Genomic DNA, 23,736 nt, shown 5'->3' on the forward strand with positions numbered 1-23,736 from the left:
CCAGAACTGTTTTCTATGCATGGTATGATGTAGGGATCCAATTTTGTTTTCCCATTTGTCCTAGCACTATGTATTAAAAAGTCCATCCTTCCTCCCGCCCGCCCCCTCCCACCCATAAGCAGTGGCATTCCTTTTGTTAAGTCAAACTAAGTCTTCTAAATATATATACATACTATATAGTTCCATTTATTTAGAACTTCTTTAATACTTTTCAATGATTTTTCCTGTAGAGATCTTATACATCTTTTGTTCTATTCTTAGGTAATTTGTATTTTTGAAGGTAGACAGCCATTGGGGCCAGGCTGCCTGTCACTACTTGAGCCATTTAAGCAGAGACATGGTTAAATCATATATGATTGTTTATTCCAATAATTCTGGCAGTATGGGAAAGCAGCAGGTCATCCAGGAAAATCTGCTCTGTGTCCTCACCCCCACTCCCCACACACGCACACATAAGCCAGCTGTGTATATGAGGTACAAAGACTAAGATTACATAGTAAAGTAGGCAAAAGGAATAAGAATAGGTATGCAAAATAGGGAAGTAGTCAAAAGGAATAAAAATGGGTATAATGGTTACAGATTACAGGCAAGCTTAGGTGGGACTCTATTATTTGAATAACAAGGTTGTTCATCTTTGTATGAAAATAGGCAGTTCTCAGATGAGAATGGTCCACAGTCTGAAGTTGACTTCCAGATCTCAGGTTGACTCCTAGGAACTGGGGGTGTACAACTCCCAGCTATCCATAGATTAGAATGTGCTTTCTTTGATCAGAACAAAACAATCATGAGTAACAGAGCATGATTAATATTTCTTATAGCTAATAACTAGTCTCCAGTATTCTATTTTGGCCCCTTACATTTCCACTGCTATTTCTTTAACCATTTTTATTATGCTAGTAATAGTAGGCTTCCTTAATATACAAGTAATCCAACTGGTTTATAGCATGGTAAAAGCCCTGAATGCCTCTTCCATAGGCTATACATAGGATAAATTAAGAGCCAGGCTAGGAAGGCAGTTCTAGAGAATCTCATATCTGTGAGATAAGTTTTAGATGAAAAGTCTCATCCTGCTGGATTGCATTTGTTTCTGCCTTGAAAGCAGTTCATGGGGATGGAATACAGCAAATGCATTATCTACCGGTAAAAAAGAGGAAGACATTGAATATAGCAGTAAGCTATCAGACTACAGAAAACAAAACAAAACAACAACAACAACAAAAACATCAATTCCTTCAACCAGACAGATTGGATAGCCAGGAAGTTAATTTAGATAAGTCAAATCCAATACTTAAAGCAATAAAATAAAAATTTTTTAAATCCTTTTTGTTGTTTTACCTTGGAAATGGTTTCCCTAATTTGTTGAATGCTATTTTCTATCTATTGAGAATTGTCAGAAAGATTAAATATCACATTCCTTTAAATTTCTCACAAATTTGGTTATGCTACAATAGTAGATAATCTATTGCTGCCTGATTCTCTAGAACTGCCTTCCTAGCATGGCTCTTGATTTATCCTATGTATAGCCTATGGAAGAGGCATTCAGGGCTTTTTACCATGCTATAAGCCAGTTGGATTACTTGTATATTAAGGAAGCCTACTATTACTAGCATAATAAAAATGATTAAAGTAATATATTCAGCAGGGATCCAGAGGTAGAGATCATCATTGTTGTCTCGTGCCATGGTTGTGGGAAGGTCTCTTGGTTTGGACCTTGTGATGTTTCTGGGGCATAAAGACAATCAGTCTTCCTAAGGAACAAGCATTCCCCAACCCCCGGTGCTGTTGGCAGGGATATAGAAAGCAACCAGCTGGCAGCTTAGTATGTCTATTTTTATAAGAGAGGGTGAAATTGTCAGAACAATTTATATTGTAGTTATTAGATACTGAAAGACAATAACTAGAACACTCAGTAACAGACATTTCCCACAGGAAGCTATTGCAGCAAACTTTAGAGAAAACATCCCTGCATCCTTTTCCTGGACAGTGGGTCCCAACTCCTCCTAGGCAAGATGTAGAAGTCCGTTCTATATAGGTTACTCCTGAAAGGCAAAAATCAGAGATAATTAACATTTTTTTGCTAAATGTACTCAAATATTTTTATCTCTTCTAAATATAATTAGTTCTTCAACCAGATCAGCAGTGGTTATGAGCGCAATTATAATAAATGTTGCCTTCAAAAGATGACCTTGAGATGTTCCTTGGGTTCAACCACCCATTTTTTTCCTTCTGGCACTCTTTTCACTCTGGTGGGTGGGTCCAGGGCTTTACCACTGCAGTTGGAGTGGTTGAGATGCATGTCAGGGTCCAACCATTTTTGCTTCTGTTGGCCCATCATCCTTGTTCTAATCATGTCTGTCTAACTGCCTACCACATCCCCCCTCAAGGATCTTGGCTCTGAATACTTTCAAAGAAAAGAGGTACAGGATCTCTTCTGTAGTTTTCCTTCAGAACCAAGAGGTCTTTGCTGTCAGAGGGACAATGAAGCCTGGGCATGGAAGGTGGTGGCAATAGTGTCTAGAGGTAGTATTCCTTGAGTGAGAGTAGGGATTATAACCTGATGGAGACAAACTTAAGTATAAAATTTTGTATTAATTGGGGCAGAAGTTATGACAGCAAGAAAACTTTGAAGACAATTGAATTAGAGGCTAATGTTCACAATTGTGTAGTATAGAGTTTATTGAAACACAATTTCTCCCCTTAAAATTGACCTGATTTCATGGACACAATAAGAATAGCAATTGGTTGCCCTAGCTGGTTTGGCTCAGTGTATAGAGCATCACCCTGTGGACTGAAGGGTCCCAGGTTCGATTCTGGTCAAGGGCACATGCCCAGGTTGCTGAGTTGATCCCCGGTAGGGGACATGTAGGAGGCAGCCAGTCAATGATTTTCTCTCATCATTGATGTTTCTATTTCTGTTTCCCTCTCCCTTCCTCTAAAATCAATAAAGATACATTTTTTTAAAAAGAAAAGAAAAAAGAAAATCCTTAAAAAAAAAAAAAAAAGAATAGCAATAGGTTACATAGGCTTTAAAAAATCTTTGCTGGAATCTCATCATTGAGCTTTAATTAGTCCCTCGGTGCAAAAAAGCTGAGCCACCTAGCTGCCATCAGGTTTGCTTGCAATACCTGTAGTCTTGGGTGAATTCCTCAGGTTCTGGAGGTCTCCAATGATGTCTTTTTTTTTTTTTTTAAATATATTTTATTGATTTTTTACAGAGAGGAAGGGAGAGATATAGAGAGCTAGAAACGTCAATGAGTGAGAAACATCGACCAGCTGCCTCTTGCACACTCCCTACTGGGGATGTGCCCGCAACCAAGGTACATGCCCTTGACCGGAATCGAACCTGGGACCTTTCAGTCCACAGACCGACGCTCTACCACTGAGCCAAACCGGTTTCAGCTCCAATGATGTCTTGAGGTTCCTTCCTTGCCACCTCTCAGGAAAGCAAACTGTTCCTTACCTGGAAAGATTGCCACAAACCACATGATCAAGTAAGGTACCAGATTTTTTCCAAAGTCTCCTATTGGCTTCTTAAAGCTTTCTGGTGACATCCAGAGCCAGGCATGTCTCCTTCTTAGACATGACATTCTAGTCAAAGTTTTGGTTAATAATACCACAATTGGAAACTGATTTTATTGAATTCAAGTAAAGAAATGTGTTGCCATGACTCACTCATTAAATTCTTGGAGCCATAAGGTAGGGAGAAAAATATATAATTCACTAAATTGCTTTAAGAAAAAAAAACCAAGTTTCCTTATGTCTGAAAAGCAAAAAGATTAAAAAGTTACAATACTTTTGATAAGAAAATTATAGAAACTATATTTTCAGTTCATTCAGACCCATAATCAATTTGCCCTCCCCTGCAGGCCCAATTGCCCCTAACTGCTCTCCTCTGCTGGCCCGGTCACCCCTACTGCCCACTCCTGCAAGCCTGTTGGCCCCCAACTGCCCTCCCCTGCTGGCCCTGTTGCTAGCCTGTTTGCCTCCAACTGCCCTTCCCTGCAGGCCTGGTTCCCCCCAATTGCCCTCCCCTGCCAGCCCAGTCATCCCTAACTCCCCTTCCCTGATGGCCTAGTCGCCTCCAACTGTCCTCCCCTGCAGGCCTGGTCCCTCCTAAATGCCCTCCCTGCTGGCCTGATCACCCATAACTTCCCTCCTCTGTCGGCTATCTTATAGCAGCCATCTTGTGTCCACATATGGGCATCCATCTTGTTTGTTGGTGTGATTGTCAATTTGCATATTATAACTTTATTACATAGGATTATTGTACTATTTTTCATACAAACAACTGTAAACCTACTTTTGCTCACTCTTGTATGAAGTACCTAAAACAGTGTCTGGCTTATAGTAAACACTGTATAAACTTAGCTGTTATCACTTTCTTCATCATTATCATCCCTCTTCAGGCACTTTAGTAATGATAGTAAGATGATAAAAAATAACTGTTCATCTAATTTCAGGGAATTAATTTAAGGATTATGTGTAATAATGGATATAGAATATAACTATGCAAATGTTTGTTGACATAATGATAGTTATTTGCCTGTCTGCTTTGTTTCCATGGGAAAGGATGAGAAGTGACAACAGACTCAATTGTGTATATCTAATATCTGGACCTTTGTCCTTTGCATTTATTTAAAGAGGCAGGCACTCTAAGAAAAGTGAACAGGATTGAGAAATTTCCTTAAGATTGATGAGTGAATATTTCTATGGGGTATTTATTTGTTTTACCTTTCTTAGGATAAATGTAAGTAATAAGTTTGATGCTTTACCAAGCAGTTTAAATTTTGTTTCATGCTATTAGGTATTAATATTAACAGAGGCCTCCTATGCTTGGGGAATGTGATCAGTGCTCTTGGAGATGACAAAAAGAGTGGCTTTGTGCCCTATAGAGATTCCAAGTTGACTCGACTGCTTCAAGGTAAGCACAAAGTGCCTCTAAAAATAAGAGAGTAATTATGATAGTGCTGAGAAAGCAGAAATGGAACAGGTAAAAAGCCAGATTTTTGGACTATCACTCACAGATCTGTCTAATTGATAAATAGGAGAGAGACCTGTTGGCAGGCAGACTTGTAAGATAATTGAAAGATATCTTCACATATGGTATGAGAGCCAAGAAGTCTGCAGAATGCCAACTGTACTTACACTTTGTATCTGAAAATGAATTTGGTTACTATTTCTTTATTAGTGCTGATAAGCAGAATTCCCTGAAGAGTTAAAACACACCTAGTGTGGGCATCCTAGGAATGTTTAATCTCTATTAGTGGCTCCTGACTGACTTAGGCCTGGCCCCAGTTGTTTTAACATGATTAACTGCTGAAATCACAGACTTTTAAGCAGGAGGACACATCTAATAGGATTTTAAACTATTATTATTTTATACAACAAAAATCTTTGTGTTTTTATATTGTCACAAATAGGAAATGGGTAGATATTCATTTTTGTTGTTGTTGTTACAGCTCTGATTTTGAAGCCACCAGCCCACATAGACAGCTTTGCTTGCATTTTACTTGTTTGATTTCATTTCCTTTCGTTGTTCCTTTTCAGATTCTCTAGGAGGTAATAGCCACACTCTTATGATAGCCTGTGTGAGTCCTGCTGACTCCAATCTAGAAGAAACATTAAATACCCTTCGCTATGCTGACAGAGCAAGAAAAATCAAGAACAAACCTATTGTTAATATTGATCCCCGGACAGCTGAACTTAATCATCTGAAGCAACAGGTATAAGGGACTTGCAATTTGATGAGAAAAATTAGAATAATGTGAATGGAATGATAGAGCTTCTTGTGTTTATCAGCTTCTCCTTTATCAGAAATTTAGACGTGCTGGTTAAACATATTTGTTGGGGAATTATTACCATGTTAATAATTTCTTTTAGTTTCAGTGTCACATTTAAGATTGGGGGGCATTGGAGATTTTACTGATAAAGAAGTGAACATTGAGAGATAAAGTGAAAGGTAGACAGGAATCAGATCAGATTCTGAAGGTCCTCACATGACTTGTGAAGAATTTGAAATTCAACCTGAAAGCTTTGGGAAGCCATTGAAAGAGGGTGGCCATTGGAAGAGGGAGATCACTCTAGGAAGTCTCAAGAAAGTGGATTTCGGGGGGGACATGACTAGAAATAGGAAAAGAAAATGAGGCTGTTATAATATTAATAGCTCAAGCCTAGACTAAAACAAATAAGTACAGTAGAATGTATAGGCTTACTTAGTAACAAATTTGATGTGGAAGGGCAGGAGAGGATAATCAGGGTTAATTTTAGTTTTCTTGCTTGTACAAAAGAATAAATGTTAGTACCAGTGATTAAGTCAGGGAATATAGGCTGGAAAAATAGGGTCAGGTAGAAAATAATGAAACTCAGTTTGTGTTGTTTGAATTTGAAGGGATTAAGGGGGTATCTGAATAGAGTTTCTTAATAAAAGAGCAGAATGCTGTCCAATAAATAGTGAATACTAGATAAGGAAGTGGTGTAGAAGCTGATAGGCTCTTCTTGAAAGAAGGCAAGATACAGGAAGACAAGAGGCAATAATCAAGGGTCAAGAGATGTAGCTTTATTTTTAAAATATGGAAAAAACTTAAACAAGTGAAAGAATCAATTGGGAGAGACTGAAACTGATAATTGGGATTAGTTGATAGGGGGCCATCTTTGAGTAGTTGAGGTTCTGAGAACAAATAAAGATGGATTTGCTTTAGACAAGGGACTTGCAATTTGCCCCAAGAGTAGAAGAAAAGAAGTTAAGGTAGGAATAATACAATGACACTAATTTAGAGGGAGAAGATAAATTGGGGATTTTTCATCCTGATGACTTTATCTTCTCAAGTAAGAGAGATGATCATCTTCTAAGAGCAAGCAAGCTTATAATAGGGTAGAGGGACTGAGGAGTCCACAAAAGATTTGAAATCATAGAAATGGAAGAGGTAGTTAACTATAAGCATGAATTTGTGGTAGTGTGGCTGTGACTGCATGTGCAACAGCTCAGTAGCCCTGATAGAAGAGCTGAGAAGGCAGGTCATTGGATGATTCATGTATGGGGGATGAAGTTTTCTTGCCTTCCAGGGTATAGTACTCTTTCAACTGGGAATCTAGTGTTTTCCCAACTGCCCAGAGCTCACTCTGCCACTGGCCTTCCTTCTCAGTGATAACAACTACTATTCAGGTAGTCTCTTTTCTTCTCTCCCCTTCTCCTTTATCTCCTTCCCTCCTAGGGAGTCGCTATAGAAAATACATGTAATTTTCCTGTTCACAGTATCATCTAAATTATAAAATACCACACACTCAGTTCTGTCCTTCTGTTTTCTTTATTTCATGTGTATGCTTATTGCCCAAAATGTTCTTCTTCTTAGTCATTTATTTGTTCCAACAATAAATGTTTATGTGGTTTATTTTTTTACCAGTTGGGAGCCTGCAGTCCCGGATTGTGAGAGGGATCCCAGATTGGAGAGGGTGCAGTCTGTGCTGAGGGTCATCCTCTTCCCACCCTCCCCCAGTGTAAATATTTTGTGCACCAGGCCTTTAGTCTCTAATATAATGGTCCCTACAAGTCTAAGTCATAGAGTCATAGAGGCCACTTAAAAGGGTTTCATAATTGTCCAATTCAAAGATGAAATTAGGGAGATCTGTACAGTATGTCCTTCCAGAGTAGCTAATAAATTTTTAAGGCAATTATATAATTAAGTGCTAAACATTTGTTTCAGACTGCTATGTTATCTTGGCCAAGTCATTTGACACCTTGACATCAGGCATTTATATGACAAAGCAATGATATGCAAATTATATTGGAGTGTCACAAGTTCCCAAGAGATAAAGTATTTATCACTTTCAACTAAGGGGTTGGGGGAAGATTAGATTAAGCCATTCTTACTTGTTTGCTGGCTTATTTACTGTGTCCTCTCTTATTTAAAAAATAAACCTTTATTGTTCAGATTATTACAGTTATTCCTCTTTTTCCCCCCATAGCTCCCCTCCACCCAGTTCCCACCCCACCCTCTGCCCTTACCCCCCTCCCCACTGTCCTCATCCTTAGGTGTACGATTTTTGTCCAGTCTTTTGCCCCGCACACCCCCCCCCAAGAATTGTCAGTCTACTCCCTTTCTATGCCCCTGATTCTATTATATTCACCAGTTTATTCTGTTCATCAGATTTTTTTACTCACTTGATTTTTAGATTCACTTGTTGATAGATATGTATTTGTTGTTCATAATTTTTTATCTTTACCTTTTTCTTCTTCTTCCTCTTAAAAGAAAGCTCATTGGACAGGGAATTAAGAGATTCCATCTTTTTCCATGTAGTACTTAACTATTCATTCTGCTCCTTCATGGTGCTGGATGCTGAAGATTTTATCCTAAATACATTGCCAATGTCGATTCCTGGGTTTGATTCTGCTACTCAGGATTATGGAGCCCTGACAAGTTTACATTGTGGATGAAAAAAGGGATGCTGTGATAGATTATAAGTTCCTAATTGGGTCTTGGTGGGTGGTCAAGACCCAAGCATATAACTTTTTAGTCCCAACAATAAATGTTTATTGAACACTGTTATGTATCAGGTACTGTGTTTTTTGTTTTTGTTCAATGTTTATTGAACACTATTATGTATCAGGTACTATTATGTATCAGGTGCATTGTTGAGCAAAGCAGTCACAGTTGCTGCCTTCATGGAACTTATTAGGAGAGACAGACACTAAATACATAATCATACCAATATATCCTTATAAACTATAATCATACCAGCATATTCTTATAAACTACTAGAGGCCCAGTTGCATGAAATTTGTGTACTCAGGGAGGGTCCCTCAGTCCAGCCTGTGCCCTCTTGCAGTCCAGGAGCCCTCACGGGATGTCCTAAGCCCACAGTCAGACATTCTCAGTGCTGCCACAGAGGAGGGAGAGGCTCCCACCACCATGGCTGTGCTCACCAGCCTTGAGCCCGGCTCAGGGCTTCTATCTGAGTGATGCTCCCCCTGTGGGAGCACATGACCACCACGGGGCAGCTCTTGCATTGAGTGTATGCCCCCTGGTGGTCAGTGTGCATCATAGTGACCAGTTGTTCTGCTATTCGGTCGATTTGCATATTAGCCTTTTATTATATAGGATAATCATACCAATATATCATTATAAACTGGGATAGTGTGCTGTGAAAGTATAGAATAGGATCTTCGTTATATATCTAATCTAAGAAGGCATCCTAAGGTAGTGACATTTGAGCTGAGATTTAAGGGATTGGATAGGAATTATCTATGCAGAAAAGAAGAAAGAAGATTCCAGGGAAAAGAAATAGGATGTATAGCAAAGTACAGTGATTAAAAGCAGTGACACTGCAGCCAGACTGCCCAGGTTCGAATCCTGGCTATGTACCTTGAGCAAGTTCTTTGTTTTTTATTTTCCGTATCTATAAAAAGGAAATTATTATTGTACCTGCTTCATAGAATTTTTGTGGGTGTTGAGTTAACACATGTAAAGCACTTAGATCAGTACCAGGTATATTACAAGTCTACAAAGGTCTTAAGTGAGGAAGAAGTATAGTGCATTTGAAGAAATCAAATAATGCCAATGTGGCTAGGTTGGAAATAGCAAGGAAAGAGTATTCCAGTATTAGACTAGAGAAAAAGTTGAGTCCTGATCAAAGCCTCATGGACTGTGTTAAAAATTATTGATAATTTACATTTTTTAAAGATGGTCTGGCCACTGTGTGGAAATGGATTGTAATGGAGGAAGAGTAGATTCCTAGAGACTACCTGAGAAGTTACAAACTACGATGACCCAAGTGAGGATAATGGTGGCTACATTTAGGGTGGTAGTGGTGATAAAAAGAAGTGACCAGTGGATTAGTTAAAGGGATGAGAGTACAGTACCCAGATTTCTGGTGTGTGAAGCAGCGTGTTCCCCAACAAGGAGCTCACTGGAGAAGGGCCAGGTTTGGGGATAGCAGACAACTAAGTGAAATATTAAGTAGATAGTTGAATATATGGGTCTAAATTCAGAAAGATCTGTGTATTGGATACATTTTGGCAGTCACTAGTTTGTAGATGGTAATTGAAGCCATAGGCAGCGTTGGGACTTTAAAAGGAGAGTATAAAGTAAATAGAATGATACTGGGCTTTGAGGAACTTTACCATTTAAAGGACAGTTGAAGCAAAGATGAGCCAAGAAAGACTCTTAGAAGATCAGCTGGAAGAATAAAAGGAAAAGCAGGAAAGTATGCTGTCTGATAAGCCAAATACTACCAAATAGTCAAGTAAACTGAAGACTGCAAAATTATCATGGGATGTAGTGATATGCAGATCATTGGTAACCTTAGCAAGAGTTATTTCAGTAGAATACTGTGAGCAGAAATCAATATTGAGGTTGAGGAGCAAGTGAGAGAAAAGAGCAAAAGGAAATGGAGGCAATTGGTGTAAACTATTCTTTCAAAGTTTATGAAGGAGAGAAATAGGGCAAAAGGTAGGGGGTTGGTAAGCATGCTTTTGTTTTAAGATAGGTGAGATTTGAACATGTTTTCATCTTAATAGGAAGTATCCTGTAGAAAGGGAGAAGTGAAAGATGGAGAAGAGAGAAGGGATAACGAATAGAGGAAGATTCATCAGGAGGCAAGAAGAGTTGGGATCCAAATCATAAGTGAGGAGACTGGTTATAGGAGTCAGAACAGCTCCTCTTCTATTTTAGAAGGGAAAGGGAGAGGAAAGTTACACATCCCTGTGAATCCTCCTTTTGATTGTTTTAGGATTCCATTCACTTGCCACTTCCTAAAGTATTTAACTATACTTGATGACTTAGTATTTTCTGTCTTTTATTATTTCTACTATTATACTAGGCTTGTCTTCATTAACTAGATTGTAAAATTGAGAATAAACCACAAGAGTTTATTCTCATATTCCCCTTCACATTGCTTAGCACAGGGCTGAGTTTGATTTTTTTTAAATCAAGGCTCAATACTATATGTTCATGTTGACCAGTGTCACCCAAATAAATTTAATACAAAAAAATAAAAATCTGTACACCTGAAACCTGTATGTTCATGTTGATCAATATCACCCCAATAAATCTATATTATAAAAGGCCTGGGGCCATAACAACCAAACGACCAGTCACCAGGAGGTGCAGTGATGGGTCCCCCAGTGCGGTGGCTCTGGGTCTCACTCAATTTCACAGGCTGGGCCTCTAGTTTAATAATAAAAAAGAGGCTCAATAAAAGTCATTAAGAGACTTAGATAAAAGGGACAGCTTATCCTCTAAATACTAGTTATTCATGTAATGCTGATTGTCGTTTTATCATTGAATTATCAACCCTGATGCTTTCTGTAATACATAAGATAATGCCTTAGATTTCCTATGTATTAAGTACAATTATGTGACTATTCTTGCAGTAATTTCACTGATAAAGGGATGAATAGCTGTTGATTGGTGACTATTTTTCCTTTGCATTTCCCAGGTACAGCAGCTACAGGTCTTGTTGCTACAAGCCCATGGAGGTACCTTGCCTGGATCTATAAAGTAAGAGTCATATATTTTAAATGTAAAATCTAGTAAAGGCTGTTTCTCCTGATGGTTGTTTCCCTCTGATATATTAAAGTTTCTAGTAACACTGATGTCAAGGTTGGGATCTTACCAAACCTGCTGACCATTTTGGGCTTAGCTAGTTAGCTTTGAGTAAGCCTGATGTAATAGGAAGAACATAGGTTCTGGCCTCAGAAATTTATTTACTTATTTAGTTATTTAGTTAATTAATCCTCACTCTAGGATATTTTTCCATTGATTTTTAGAGAGAGTGGAAGGGACAGGGAGAGGCAGAAATAAACATCAATGTGAAAGAGACACATCTATGTAAGAGAGAGACATTGATTTTTTGCCTCCTGCACACACCCTCACTGGTACAGGGGATTGAGCCTTCAACCAAGCTATTTGTTCTTGACCAGAATTGAACCTGAGACCCTTCACTCTGCAGGCCAACGCTCTATCCACTGAGCCAAACTGGCTAGTATTGGACTCAGAAATTTATTGGAATTTTATAAGAAAGAGCTGTCACTTCTCTCCCATTTATTTACTTGATTTTTTATTTAAATACATACTAGAGGCCCGTTGCAGGAAGATTCCTGCAATAGGGCTTCCTGCTGCAGTCTCCCCTGCCCCGCCTGCTTCCCTCCCTTCTCAGCCTGCTTCCCTCCCTTCTCCCTTGCCCTGCTTGCTTGCTTGCTTGCTTCTCCGCAGGTTCACTCCCTTCTTCAGCGCTTGGCTTCTTTCTACTGCCATCTTGGTTGGGTTAATTTGCATACTCACCCTGATTGGTTGGTGGGCGTGGCTTGGTGTAGCAAAAGTACGGTCAATTTGCATGTTTCTCTTTTATCATATAGGATAGTTTCATGGGTATTTATTATTTGTTTTAGTGCTCAAATTGTTCATGCTTTGTCCATTAGGAGCTCCTTTAGGATGGCTCTTGTGTTCTTTAAAATATCCTTAATTTTTTTAACCTTTCCATAATTTGTTCCACACCTGTCTTGTATTTTTGCCACCCCAGTTCTGAAATCAACCAAATCTTCAAGGAGCCCTGGTATTTTTTTAAAATGGAAAATGGTGTTTAGAAACCAGATCTGGGCATATAGGTGTACTCATTGTTACTGGGGTGTCACTACTTCTAGGCACCCTCAGTGAGTAATGCTAGGAAATACCTGTATGCATAGTAAAACACATATACTCATATCTATATTTTTACATCTATGTACTGTATAAACAAAGTGGGACAAAAGTAGGTTTACAGTTGTGAATACATGAAATAGAGGTTATTCTTATATTATTACTTATTAATTATTGTATTATTTTTCTTACAAACAACTGCATATTAAAAACCATAATTTTATACTGATACCTTGGATTCCAGTCCAACACTGCAGGGTTCATTTTAGCCTTCCTCTCCTTATTTATAAACTTACTTCTTCAACAGTGAGAAACCAGCTGTCATTATCTGCAGTCTATTTACTTACTTATTCAGGTCTAGTATACACATTGTTTTAAGATTGCTAGCTCATTAATTGTGAGAAACACTTGTATGAATTAGATTATGTACTGTTCTTTTTGTCTTTAGGGTTAGATCACATGTGTCAAACACAAGGCCCGAGGGCCAAATCCGTCCCGCCAGGCCTTGCAATGTGGCCCACACCGCGCTGTCATCACTGCACTCCGCTGCGTTTCCATCACAATGACAGTTTATGACTGTTCAGTAAACCATTCGGCCTGCAATTTAGGCTGGATTTTAGATTTTGGCCCCTTCTCTGATTGAGTTCGACACCCCTAGGTTAGATTATCCTGGCAACATGGTATTTCCAACAGTCACTTTTTTTATTCCATTTTGGGTCCCCTTTATGTCTTGGTTGGTTTTAATTGTTCATATTTTGAATATGTGAAAGGTATATGAAATATGATGCTCTAAGGCAGAGTTATACAGAAAAATATACTCAGCAGAGAAATGTGAATCAGAACCATGATGAGATCACTGTACACCCATTAGGATAACTACTATAAAAACAAAACAAAATAGGAAATAACCATTACTGTCAAGAATGTGAGGAAGATGTAGAGAAATTAGAACTTTGTGCACTGTTGGAGGGGTTGTAAAATGGTAATAACTGCTATGGGAAAAGAGTATGGAGTTTCCTCAAAGAATTTAAAATAGAATGCCATGTGATCTAGCAATTTTACTTCTGGATATATATCTAAAAGAATTGAAAGCAGGATCTCAAAGAGATATCTATATTCCCATGCTCCAAACAGCCAAGACGGGGAAGCAACACAATGTCTATCAACAGATGAATGGATAAAGAAATGTGGTCTATTCATACAGTGGACTATTATTTAGGCTTATAAAGGAAGGAAATTCTGACACATGCTACAACATGAATGAATCTTGAAAACATTATGCTAAGTTAAACAAGATAGTTACAAAAGACAAATACTATATAATTTTCCCCCATATAAGGTACTTATAGTAATCAAATGAAAGTAGAATGATGTTTGCAGGGGCTGGGGAGAGGAGGAAATGGGCAGTTATTGTAAGTGTATATAGTGCTTCAGTTTTGCAAAATAAACAAGTTTTAAGGATAGATGCTGGTGATGGTTGCTCAACATTGTAAAAGTTCTTCTCCTGCCCCAAATCCACTTTATTTTTTTAAATTAAATTCATTGGGGTGACATCAGTTAACAAGATTATATAGGTTTCAAGTGTACATTTTGAACTATATACTTAAAAATAGTTTAAATGGTACATTTTATGTTTTGTATATTTACCACAATTTTTATTTTTTTATTTTTTTTAAAATCAATCTTTATTGTTCAAATTATTACAAAGGTTCCTCATTTCTTCCCCCCTCCACCAGGTTCCCACCCCACCCTCCGCCCCCTCCCCATCCCCCATTGTCCTCATCCATAGGTGCAGTTTATGTTCAGTCTCTTCCTCCCTCCCTTTCCCCGATAGTAAATCCCTTTTCAGATAGTAAATCAGTTACTTAGCATTTTCTCATATCAATAATACCTCCACATGCCCAATGATACATTTCACAGAAAAGACATTTCCAAATAGGTCAACCAGCCTCATCCAGGCCCCACCCAAGGCACTCACAGATCAACACCCCAGCCCTATACTAACTCAACACATCCAGATCTAAGCCTTCATCACTTGATTCAGCAGACCCTCAAGTTCCCACAAAAGTTTCCAGCCATGTCTGAGAGGCACCCGTGGGGCAGGGGTAGGCGAGGAGCGAGCTGTTCTGGGCCTGGCTGCTCCGGGCCTGGCCTCTGTTGCTCTGGTTCATTCCACAACCAGCTGCTCCGGGTCTGGTCACCGCCGCTCCCGACCTAGTTGCTCTGGACTTGGCTGCTGCTGCTCCGGGCCTGGCCTCACCTGACCCGGCTGCTCTGGGCCCGGCCGCTCCCAGCCTGGCGGCCGCTCCAGACCTGGCCACTCCCAGCCCAGCAGCTGCTGCTCCGGGCCTGGCCACACCTGACCCGGCTGCTCCGGGCCTGACTGCTCCCAGCCTGGCAGCTGCTGCTCCAGGCCTGGCCGCACAAGACCCGGCTGCTCCGGGCCTGGCCGCTCCCAGCCTGGCAGCCTCTGCTTTGGGCCTGGCTGCACCAGACCCAGCTGCTCCGGGCCCGGCCACTCCCAGCCTGGCAACCGCTGTTTCAGGCCTGGCCGCACCAGACCCAGCTGCTCCGGGCCTGGCCGCTCCCAGCCTGGCAGCTGCTGCTCCGGGCCTGGTCGCACCAGACCCGGCTGCTCCGGGCCTGGCCGCTCCCAGCCTGGCAACCGCTGTTTCAGGCCTGGCCGCACCAGACCCAGCTGCTCCGGGCCTGGCCGCTCCCAGCCTGGAAGCTGCTGCTCTGGGCCTGGCCTCACCAGACCCGGCTGTTCCGGGCCTGGCCGCTCCCAGCCTGGCAGCTGCTGCTCCGGGCCTGGCTGCACCTGACCCGGCTGCTCCGGGCCTGGCCGCTCCCAGCCTGGCAGCCGCTGCTCTGGACCTGGCTGCACCAGACTCGGCTGCTCCGGGCCTGGTCACTCCCAGCCTGGCAGCCGCTGCTTTGGGCCTGTCTGCTCCCAGCCTGGCAGTCGCTGCTCCGGGCCTGGCCGCACCAGACCCGGCTGCTCCAGGCCTGGCCTCTCCCAGCCTGGCAGCTGCTGCTCCGGGCCTGACCGCACCCGACCCGGCTGCTGTGGGCCCGGCTGCCCCGGGCCCGGCCGCTCCAAGTCTGGCCGCTCCCAGCCTGGATGCTCCGGGCTTGGCTACTGCTGTTCTGGGCCTGGCTGCTCCCAACCCAGCTGCTCTGGGCCCGGCTTCTCCGGGACCGGCCACTCCGGGTCTGGGTGTTCCTGGATTGGCCACCCTGGGCTTGGCTGCCTCCGCCTGAGGCCTGACTGCCACTGCCCCAGGTCTGGCTGCTCCAGTGCTGGCTATTGTTGCTCTGGTTCTGGCTGCTGCTGCTCTGGGGCCTGACCGTTACTGCTCCGAGCCCGGTTGCCATTGCTTTGTGCCTGGGCACTCTAGGCCTGGCCGCCGCTGTTCCAACATTCTGTCTTTTTTTTTTTTTTTTTTAAACGCATATATATTGCAATGTTGGCTGATGAGTTGAGTTCTGACTTAGTCTTTGATTTTTCAAGTTCTTCTTTGTATTCTTTCTTAAGTAATTTTACTATCTTTTGCTCTCACTTGATTTCTTCACTTTGAGAACTTCTTTGGTTTCTTCCTCCTTGTCCTAGGAGCTCAGCAGGTTGGCCTGTGGCACCCCTTTGTTCTCCGCGGGCTCCTGCGCTGCTCCAGCCTGTTGCCGGGGTCGACGCCACGCAGGAAGCAGCCCAAGGCCTTGGCTCCGTTGCCCGTGCTCAGAGGTCGAGGGCTCAGGGGCACCCCCCCCTGGGGGCCCCGTCGCCCGGCTCCCTGCAGGCGCCCGGCTGGCCGGTGTCCAGCAGGGGCTCCTGCTCCCTGTCGCATTCCTCCAGTCTGGAGCTTTTTTTTCTCTTTCCGGCTAGGGGAGTCTAGGACCAGAGTCAACTGACTGTCCTCTGCGTGCAGTGCGCACGATTCTGGGGGCTCCGCTTTTCACCACTCCCCTGGGATTCTGACTCACAGCCCCGTCTCCCCCTGCTCGAGCCTGGGTCCCCAGGGTCTGGTCCAGGACTGGGGTTCAGAGCAGTCAAAACTGGGGCCCAACACAGCCGGGGCTCCTGTTTCCTTCCCTCCAGGGCAATCCCGCATCAGAGTCAACATTCCTTCCCTTGCAAGCAATGTGTGCGACTCCGGGGGCTCGGCCTTTCGCCACTCTCCCAGGACTCCACCTCACAGCCCCGTCTCCCTCTACTTGAGCTTGGGTCCCCAGGGATTGGCACAGAACTGGGTTTCAGAGCAGTCCGGACTGAGGCTCGGTGCCGCCGGAGGGCCTGTTCCTTCCGGCTAGGGTAATCCAGCATCAGAGTCAACATTCAGTCCTCGGCGCTCAATGTGCGTGCGACTCCTGGGGCCCTGCTTTTCGCTGCTCGCCTGGGATTCCGCCCCACAGCCCCGTCTCCCCTTGCCGGAGCCTGGGTCCCCAGGGTCTGGCACATAACTTGGGGCTCAGCGCTGCCGGTTCGGGGGTTCAGCCCAGGCTGGGGGTTTTATTTCCTTCCTGCTAGGGAACGCCGGGCAGCACCCAGCCCTCTTCTCCTCTCCAGCTGCGACCTCTCCGCGCGCGCGCGTGCGTGCGAGCGCGCAGCATGTCTCTGTACCTTAGGCTTTTTTTTCAGCTCCTCTGATTTTCCTTCTGGTTTTCTCTTTCCTTCTTGTTGTAGAATTTTCAGTCAGTCGACTACCTGTGGCTCTGGGCGATGTCCACTCTACATTTTAGTTGTATTCCATTGAAATTGTTGTGTTCTGCTGCGGTTAGGTGTCTACCCGAGCAGCCATCTTGGATTCTCTCCTGTTTACCACAATTTTTAGAAAAAGGGCCAAGGGATCAAAAAACTCATTAGAAAAATGGGACATAATGAATAGACAATTCACCAGGAAAAGAGATAAAAATAGCCCTGAAACATTAAAAAAAAATACTCAAGCCCACTCATAATTAAAGAAATACAAATTCACCGAAACTGGTTTGGCTCAGTGGATAGAGCATCTGTCTGTGGACTAAAGGGTCCGAGGTTTGAATCTGGTCAAGGGCATGTACATTGGTTGTGGGCACATCCCCCGTGGGGGTGTGCAGGAGACAGCTGGTCGATGTTTCTCTCTCATCTATGTTTCTGGCTCGCTCTCCCTCTCCCTTCCTCTCTGTAAAAAAATCAATAATATATATATAAAGAAATACAAATTCAAACAACCCTGAGACAGTATTTCTCACCTATTAGATTAGTAAAAAATGGAAAAATATGACACCACATTCCATTGGCAAGGCGATGGAGAAAGCAAACATCGTCATACCCTGCTACTGGGAATGCAGATGGATATTATCCTTCTGGAGGGGAATATGGCAGTATCTGACAAAACCAGACATGCACTTAACTTGTCCCAGCAATCCCATTTCTAAAAATCTATCCTGAAGATATTAGGTCTAGTAATAATTAATGTCGTTTTCTAATACTTTTTTAAATCGAATTTATTTAAACAGTACAACAAAATTTAATCAACAATATAGTTGCCGTTGTTTTCTACTACTTGTGCCCAACGCTCAGGAAGCATTTTAATCCCTCTGTTGTAAAATTCTTGTGATTTTGATGCAAAAAATTCAGTCAATGCATTTTTGAGGCATTCTTCATTATTAAATTTTTTTCCAAGAAGAAAGTTTTGCAAAGAACGAAACAAATGGTAATCGGAAGGGACAATATCAGGAGAATATGCAGGTTGAGGGAGAACTTTCCATTCCAACTGGTGCAGTTTTTCAGCAGTGATTCTTGCAGTATGCGGTTGTGCGTTATCGTGTTGAAGAATTACGCCCTTCCGATTAATCAGCGCGGGTTCTTTTTCTCTTAAAGCTTGGGCTAACTTTTCCAATTGGGCACTATACACTGCACTTGTAATGGTTTGGTTAGATGGTAAAAGTTCATAATGAAGAATTCCTTTAAAATTCCACCAAACACACAACATCACTTTTTTCGCATGCAAGTCGGGTTTTGGCGTGGGCTGCGGAGCCTCATTTTTGTCCAACCATTGAGGCCGCCTTTTCAAATTAACATACAGCACCCATTTTTCATCTCCGGTAACAATTTGCTCTAAAAACGGCAAACGGTTTTGACGAGAGAGGAGCGAACTGCAAATTGTGACTCTTTGATTACGGTTGTTGTCGGTCAACTCATGAGGAACCCATTTTCCAAACTTTTGGACTTTGCCAAGTGCACGCAATTGATTGGAAATTGTTTTTTGTGAACAATTTAAAGTTGTCGCAAGCTCTTGTTGGGTAATTTGAGGATTTTGCACCAAAAGAGCTTGAAGAGCTTCTTGATCAAAATTGGACACACGGCCTCGACCACTCTTGACATCTAACGAAAAATTTCCCTCACGAAATTTCTCAAACCAACGCTGGCATTTTCTGGCGCTAACTGCATCTTGACCAAGAGCACTACAGATGTTTTTTGCAGCCTCACTTGCTTTTCTTCCTAATTGGAACTCGTAAAGCATGCAGTGCTGAATATGCTCTTCATCCGCCATCTTCTTAGCCCTAGTTTTGCAACAAAAACCAAACCAAACACAAACTTTTTCAAGCAAAACTTGTTAATTGCACTTCACACGTTCTGTAGATACCACGTGTTTGAAGGTTATGTCAATACAAGTCAACGCCAAGCAAGATTTTAAACGAATGTTGGAAAACGACATTAATTATTACTAGACCCGATAAATCACTAACAACACAAATATATATACACACTGCAGCATGTCTGTAATTGCCAAATATTGGAAACAATCTAAATGCCCATATATAAAAGGAAGGTTGAATATATATGACATAAAATTTATCGTCTTAAACATTTTTAAGCTTACAGTTCAAAAGTGTTATGTATAGCCACATTGTGGTGCAATGAATGTCCAGAACTTTTGCTTCTTGCAAAACTGAAATACCATACTCATTAAACAACAACTCCCCACCCCAGCCCTCTCTATTCTTTTGGAGTTTCCTGCCATTGCTTGTATTTATAGAATTTACTATCACCTATATTTCTTTTAGTTTTCTTGTAAGATTTTTTTTCTTTCTTTAATTATGGTAAATAACATAAAATTTACTATCTTAAGCATTTTTACATGCACAGTTGAGTAGCATTAAGTATATTTACCTTGTGAAACAGATCTCCAGAACTTTTTCATCTTGTAAAACTGAAATTATATATGTATTAAACAATAACTCCTTGTGCCCTTTCTTCTCAGCCCCTGGTAACCACCATTCTACTTTTTGTTTCTATGAACTTGACTACTTTAGATATCTCATATACGTGGAATCATACAGTGTTTGTCTTTTTGTGACTGGCTTTTTTTTTTTCATTGAATATACAGAGTGGGGCAAAAGTAGGTTTATAATTATTCATATGGTAAGCAATACAATAATCCTATGCAATAAAAGGCTAATATGCAAATTGTCCCCTCAGGAGTTCAAACTACCTAGAGTTTGATGCTTGCTATGACATGCACTGACCACCAGTGGGCATTACAGAATGAAAGAAGGCCCCAGCTGGCAGGCGTGGGGAGGGGAAAGGGGAGGTGGAGAAAGGAGGCCCTGATCAGCCCTGATCACCAGCCAGGCCCAGCGACACTCGCATGCGTGAATTTCGTTCACCGGGCCTCTAGTTAATAAATACTCTAAGAATAAATTTTTTGTATTTTGAATAGCCCCAATTATATACCTACTTTTGCCCCATCCTGTATATACCATTTCTTGTGTATCCATTTATTCATCAGTGGACACAAGGTGCTTTTTGGAAATTGTAAATAATGCTGCTATGAACATAGGTGTGCAGATGTCTCTTTAAGATCCTGATTTTGATTCCTTTGGATATGTAACCAAAAGGTGAATAACTGGATCATATAGTAATTCTATTTAAAACTTTTTAAAAAAAATATATTTTATTGATTTTGTACAGAGAGGAAGGGAGAGAGATAGAAAGCTAGAAACATCGATGAGAGAGAGTCATCGATCAGCTGCCTCTTGCACACCCCCTACTGGGGATGTGCCCGCAACCAAGGTACATGCCCTTGACCGGAATCAAACCCGGGACCCTTCAGTCCCCAAGCCGACGCTCTATCCATTGAGCCAAACCGGTCTCGGCTCTATTTAAAACTTTTTATTTAAACCACCATACTGTTTTCCATTGTGGCTGCATAATAGTCACCCTGATCTTGTCTCTTATTTAAATAGTTCTTTATATATTGGTGAATATTAGTTCTTTATACTGTATTTTTCTTCAAGTGTATTTTTTACTTTGTTTATAGTGTTTGTCATGCAAAATTTTTAAATTTTTATGTTGTAAAAAGTTTATCAGTCATTTTTTTATTGCTTCTGCATTCCTTAGCAACTTTATTGAGATAATTTATATATCTGAAAATTCACTCACTTTAAGTACAATTCAATGACTTTTAATTATTTTTTAAAATATATATTTATTCATTTCAGAAAGGAAGGGAGAGGGAGAGAGGGATAGAAACATCAATGAGAGAGAATCATTGATTGGCTGCCTCCTGCATACCCTTTACTGGGGGTTGAGTCCACAACCCAAGCATGTGCCCTTGATGGGAATCGAATCTGAGACCCTTCAGTCCTCATGCTAATGCTATATCCTCTGAGCCAAACCAGCTAGGGAAATTCAATGGCCCTTAGTAAATTCACAGAGTTGTACAGTGATCACCACAACCCAACATTAGAACATTTCCATCACTTCAAAATGATCCCTCCTGTCAATTTGCAGTCACTCCTGTTCCCACTCCCAGCCCCAGCCAACCATTAACCTGCTTTCTGTTCCTAGAGATTTGCCTAGTGTGAACATATCATATACATGGAATCATAGAGCAGGTGGACTTTTTGTCTGGCTTCTTTCATCTATAATATTTTGGAGATTCATCCATGTTGTATCAGTACTTCATTCCTTTTTATTGCTGAATAGTATTTCATTGTTTGGATAGACCATATTTTGTCTATTTTTTTCAGCAGTTGATACACTTTGGTTGTCTCAACTTTTTGGCTATTATGAGTAATGCTGCTATGAGTATTCACTGACAAGTTTTTGTGTGGGCATGTGTTTTTTATTGGATAGATACCTAGAAGTGGAATTGCTAGGTCATATGTTTAAGAAATGCCAAACTGTTTTTCCAAAGTGACTACTATTTACATTCTCCTCATCCTTTGATTCATAGTTAAAAAACCTTTTCCTATTCCAAGGTTAAAGAGGAATTCATCAATGTTTTATTCTAGTCCTTATGATGGTTTTATGTTTTACTTTTCATTTGGAGTATATTCTTATGAATGGTGTGAGCCTATTTTTTTTACTAACTTTATTTTTAGTAACCCTTAATCAGTTTTTTTATTATAAAAGTGATACACTGCTATATTTAGAAAGTATAAAAAATATTAAAATTGCCATAATTTTGTCACCCACAAATGACCAACTTTGTCTTTGTAATTCTTCCCCTTTTGGTAATTTAATCTTGATTTCCTTGGTGATACTTTAAGAATGTTGGATAAAGAAACTGAGGAAAGCTGTGTTCTCTTAAAGGGTCTCTTAAAGACCTATTCTAGTATACTTGATTTAGAAGCAATTGGCCCATCTTCCTTTACTTTGAATTTAGCACAGGCTTATTTTATGTAACACAAGGCTAATGAAGACCATTCCAGACTTCCAACAACCTAATAGGGGTGTCGAACTCAATCAGAGAAGGGGCCAAAATCTAAAATCCAGCCTAAATCACGGGCCGAATGGTTTACTGAACAGTCATAAACTGTCATTGTGATGGAAACGCAGCGGAGTGCAGTGATGACAGCGCGGTGCGGGCCACATTGCAAGGCCTGGCGGGACGGATTTGGCCCGGGGGCCTTGTGTTTGACACATGTGCGTATACTATAGAATATACTTTCAGCTGCAAAAGTAATCAATTCTAAGAAACAGTTGTTGAATCAAACAATTGGAATCAGTTGTTCAGTGTTTTCCAGAGAAATAAACATGCTACTTTTTATCTCAAAAATATGTTTATATTTTTAGAGACCTTTCATAATAAATCTTTTAACAAAATATACAATTTATAAACATTTTTTTTGCTTTTTGTCTTTGTATCATATTCAATTTTGAATTTGTGTCATTGAAGCTTTTACCGTATATTGATTTTTTGCTAGTGTTTGTCAATTTGCGCATGCTCAGCTAACTTGAATTCCTACTTTGGCAATTAAATAGCTTGTGAAAGGGGAAACATTTGTTTTCCATTGTATTTTTTCCCCATTTAGAGAAGCCTTAGAAATGTTAGGGGGGAAATGTACAGGGATGTAATGTACAGCATATAGAACATCTATATATATAAAAGCCCAGCGACTGTTAAGGCAGAATGCCAAAAACAACCAGAACTATCCGTCACTATGATGCGCATTGACTGCCAGGGGGCAGATGCTCAATGCAGGAGCTGCTCTCTGGTGGTCAGTGTGCTCTGACATTGGGAGTGCCACTCAGCCAGAAACCAGGTTTATGGCTGGGGAGCGCAGTGGCAGTGATAGGACCCTTTCCTGCCTCCACAGCAGCACTAAGAAGTGGTGAGTCAAGTGGTAAGGAGTGAGCAGGTAGGCAGTAAGGAGTAAGCAGGTGGGGTGGTTAGGAGTGATTGCAAGAAGGCACAGGCCAGGCTGAGGGATCCCCCCCAACCCCATGCATGAATTTCGCGCATCAGGCCTCTAGTAGTCAATAATATAATAACTTTGTATAGTGACAGATGGTTACTAGACTTAATGTGGCTATTATTTTGAAAGCTATATAAATATTGAATCACGTTATGCACCTGAAATTAATATGTTTTATATCAGCTGTACTTTAATAAATATAATAACTTTGGCACTTGTCAACTTTCATGAATGATGCATGGAAGTTTTCAGTTTAATATCAGTAAGGAAAGAAGGAAATATCAGAGCAATCTAAAATAACACTAAATCTACTGATAGTTCATTTTTTTTTGATAGTTCATTTTTATAATACACATTTTAATTGAACATTCCTTCGTAAGAGTCTTAATAAATTCTCAACAGTGTAATATGAGACCTTATG

The 23,736-nt window shown here is 41.1% G+C and overlaps 1 protein-coding gene across 2 annotated transcripts in view; it reads left to right on the forward strand.

The window, feature by feature from the left end:
- Positions 1 to 23,736, forward strand: part of KIF4A (kinesin family member 4A) — a 145,780-nt gene that overhangs the window by 36,877 nt on the left and 85,167 nt on the right. For both annotated transcript variants that reach the window (XM_036411442.2, XM_036411439.2), the window contains 3 exons: positions 4,805 to 4,921; positions 5,548 to 5,723; positions 11,434 to 11,495. In XM_036411442.2, coding sequence (XP_036267335.1) covers positions 4,805 to 4,921; positions 5,548 to 5,723; positions 11,434 to 11,495 — 355 coding nt within the window. The remainder of the gene's footprint in view (positions 1 to 4,804; positions 4,922 to 5,547; positions 5,724 to 11,433; positions 11,496 to 23,736) is intronic.

This window comes from Pipistrellus kuhlii, unplaced genomic scaffold (assembly GCF_014108245.1).
Source record: "Pipistrellus kuhlii isolate mPipKuh1 unplaced genomic scaffold, mPipKuh1.p scaffold_m20_p_40, whole genome shotgun sequence".
NCBI lineage: Eukaryota > Metazoa > Chordata > Mammalia > Chiroptera > Vespertilionidae > Pipistrellus > Pipistrellus kuhlii.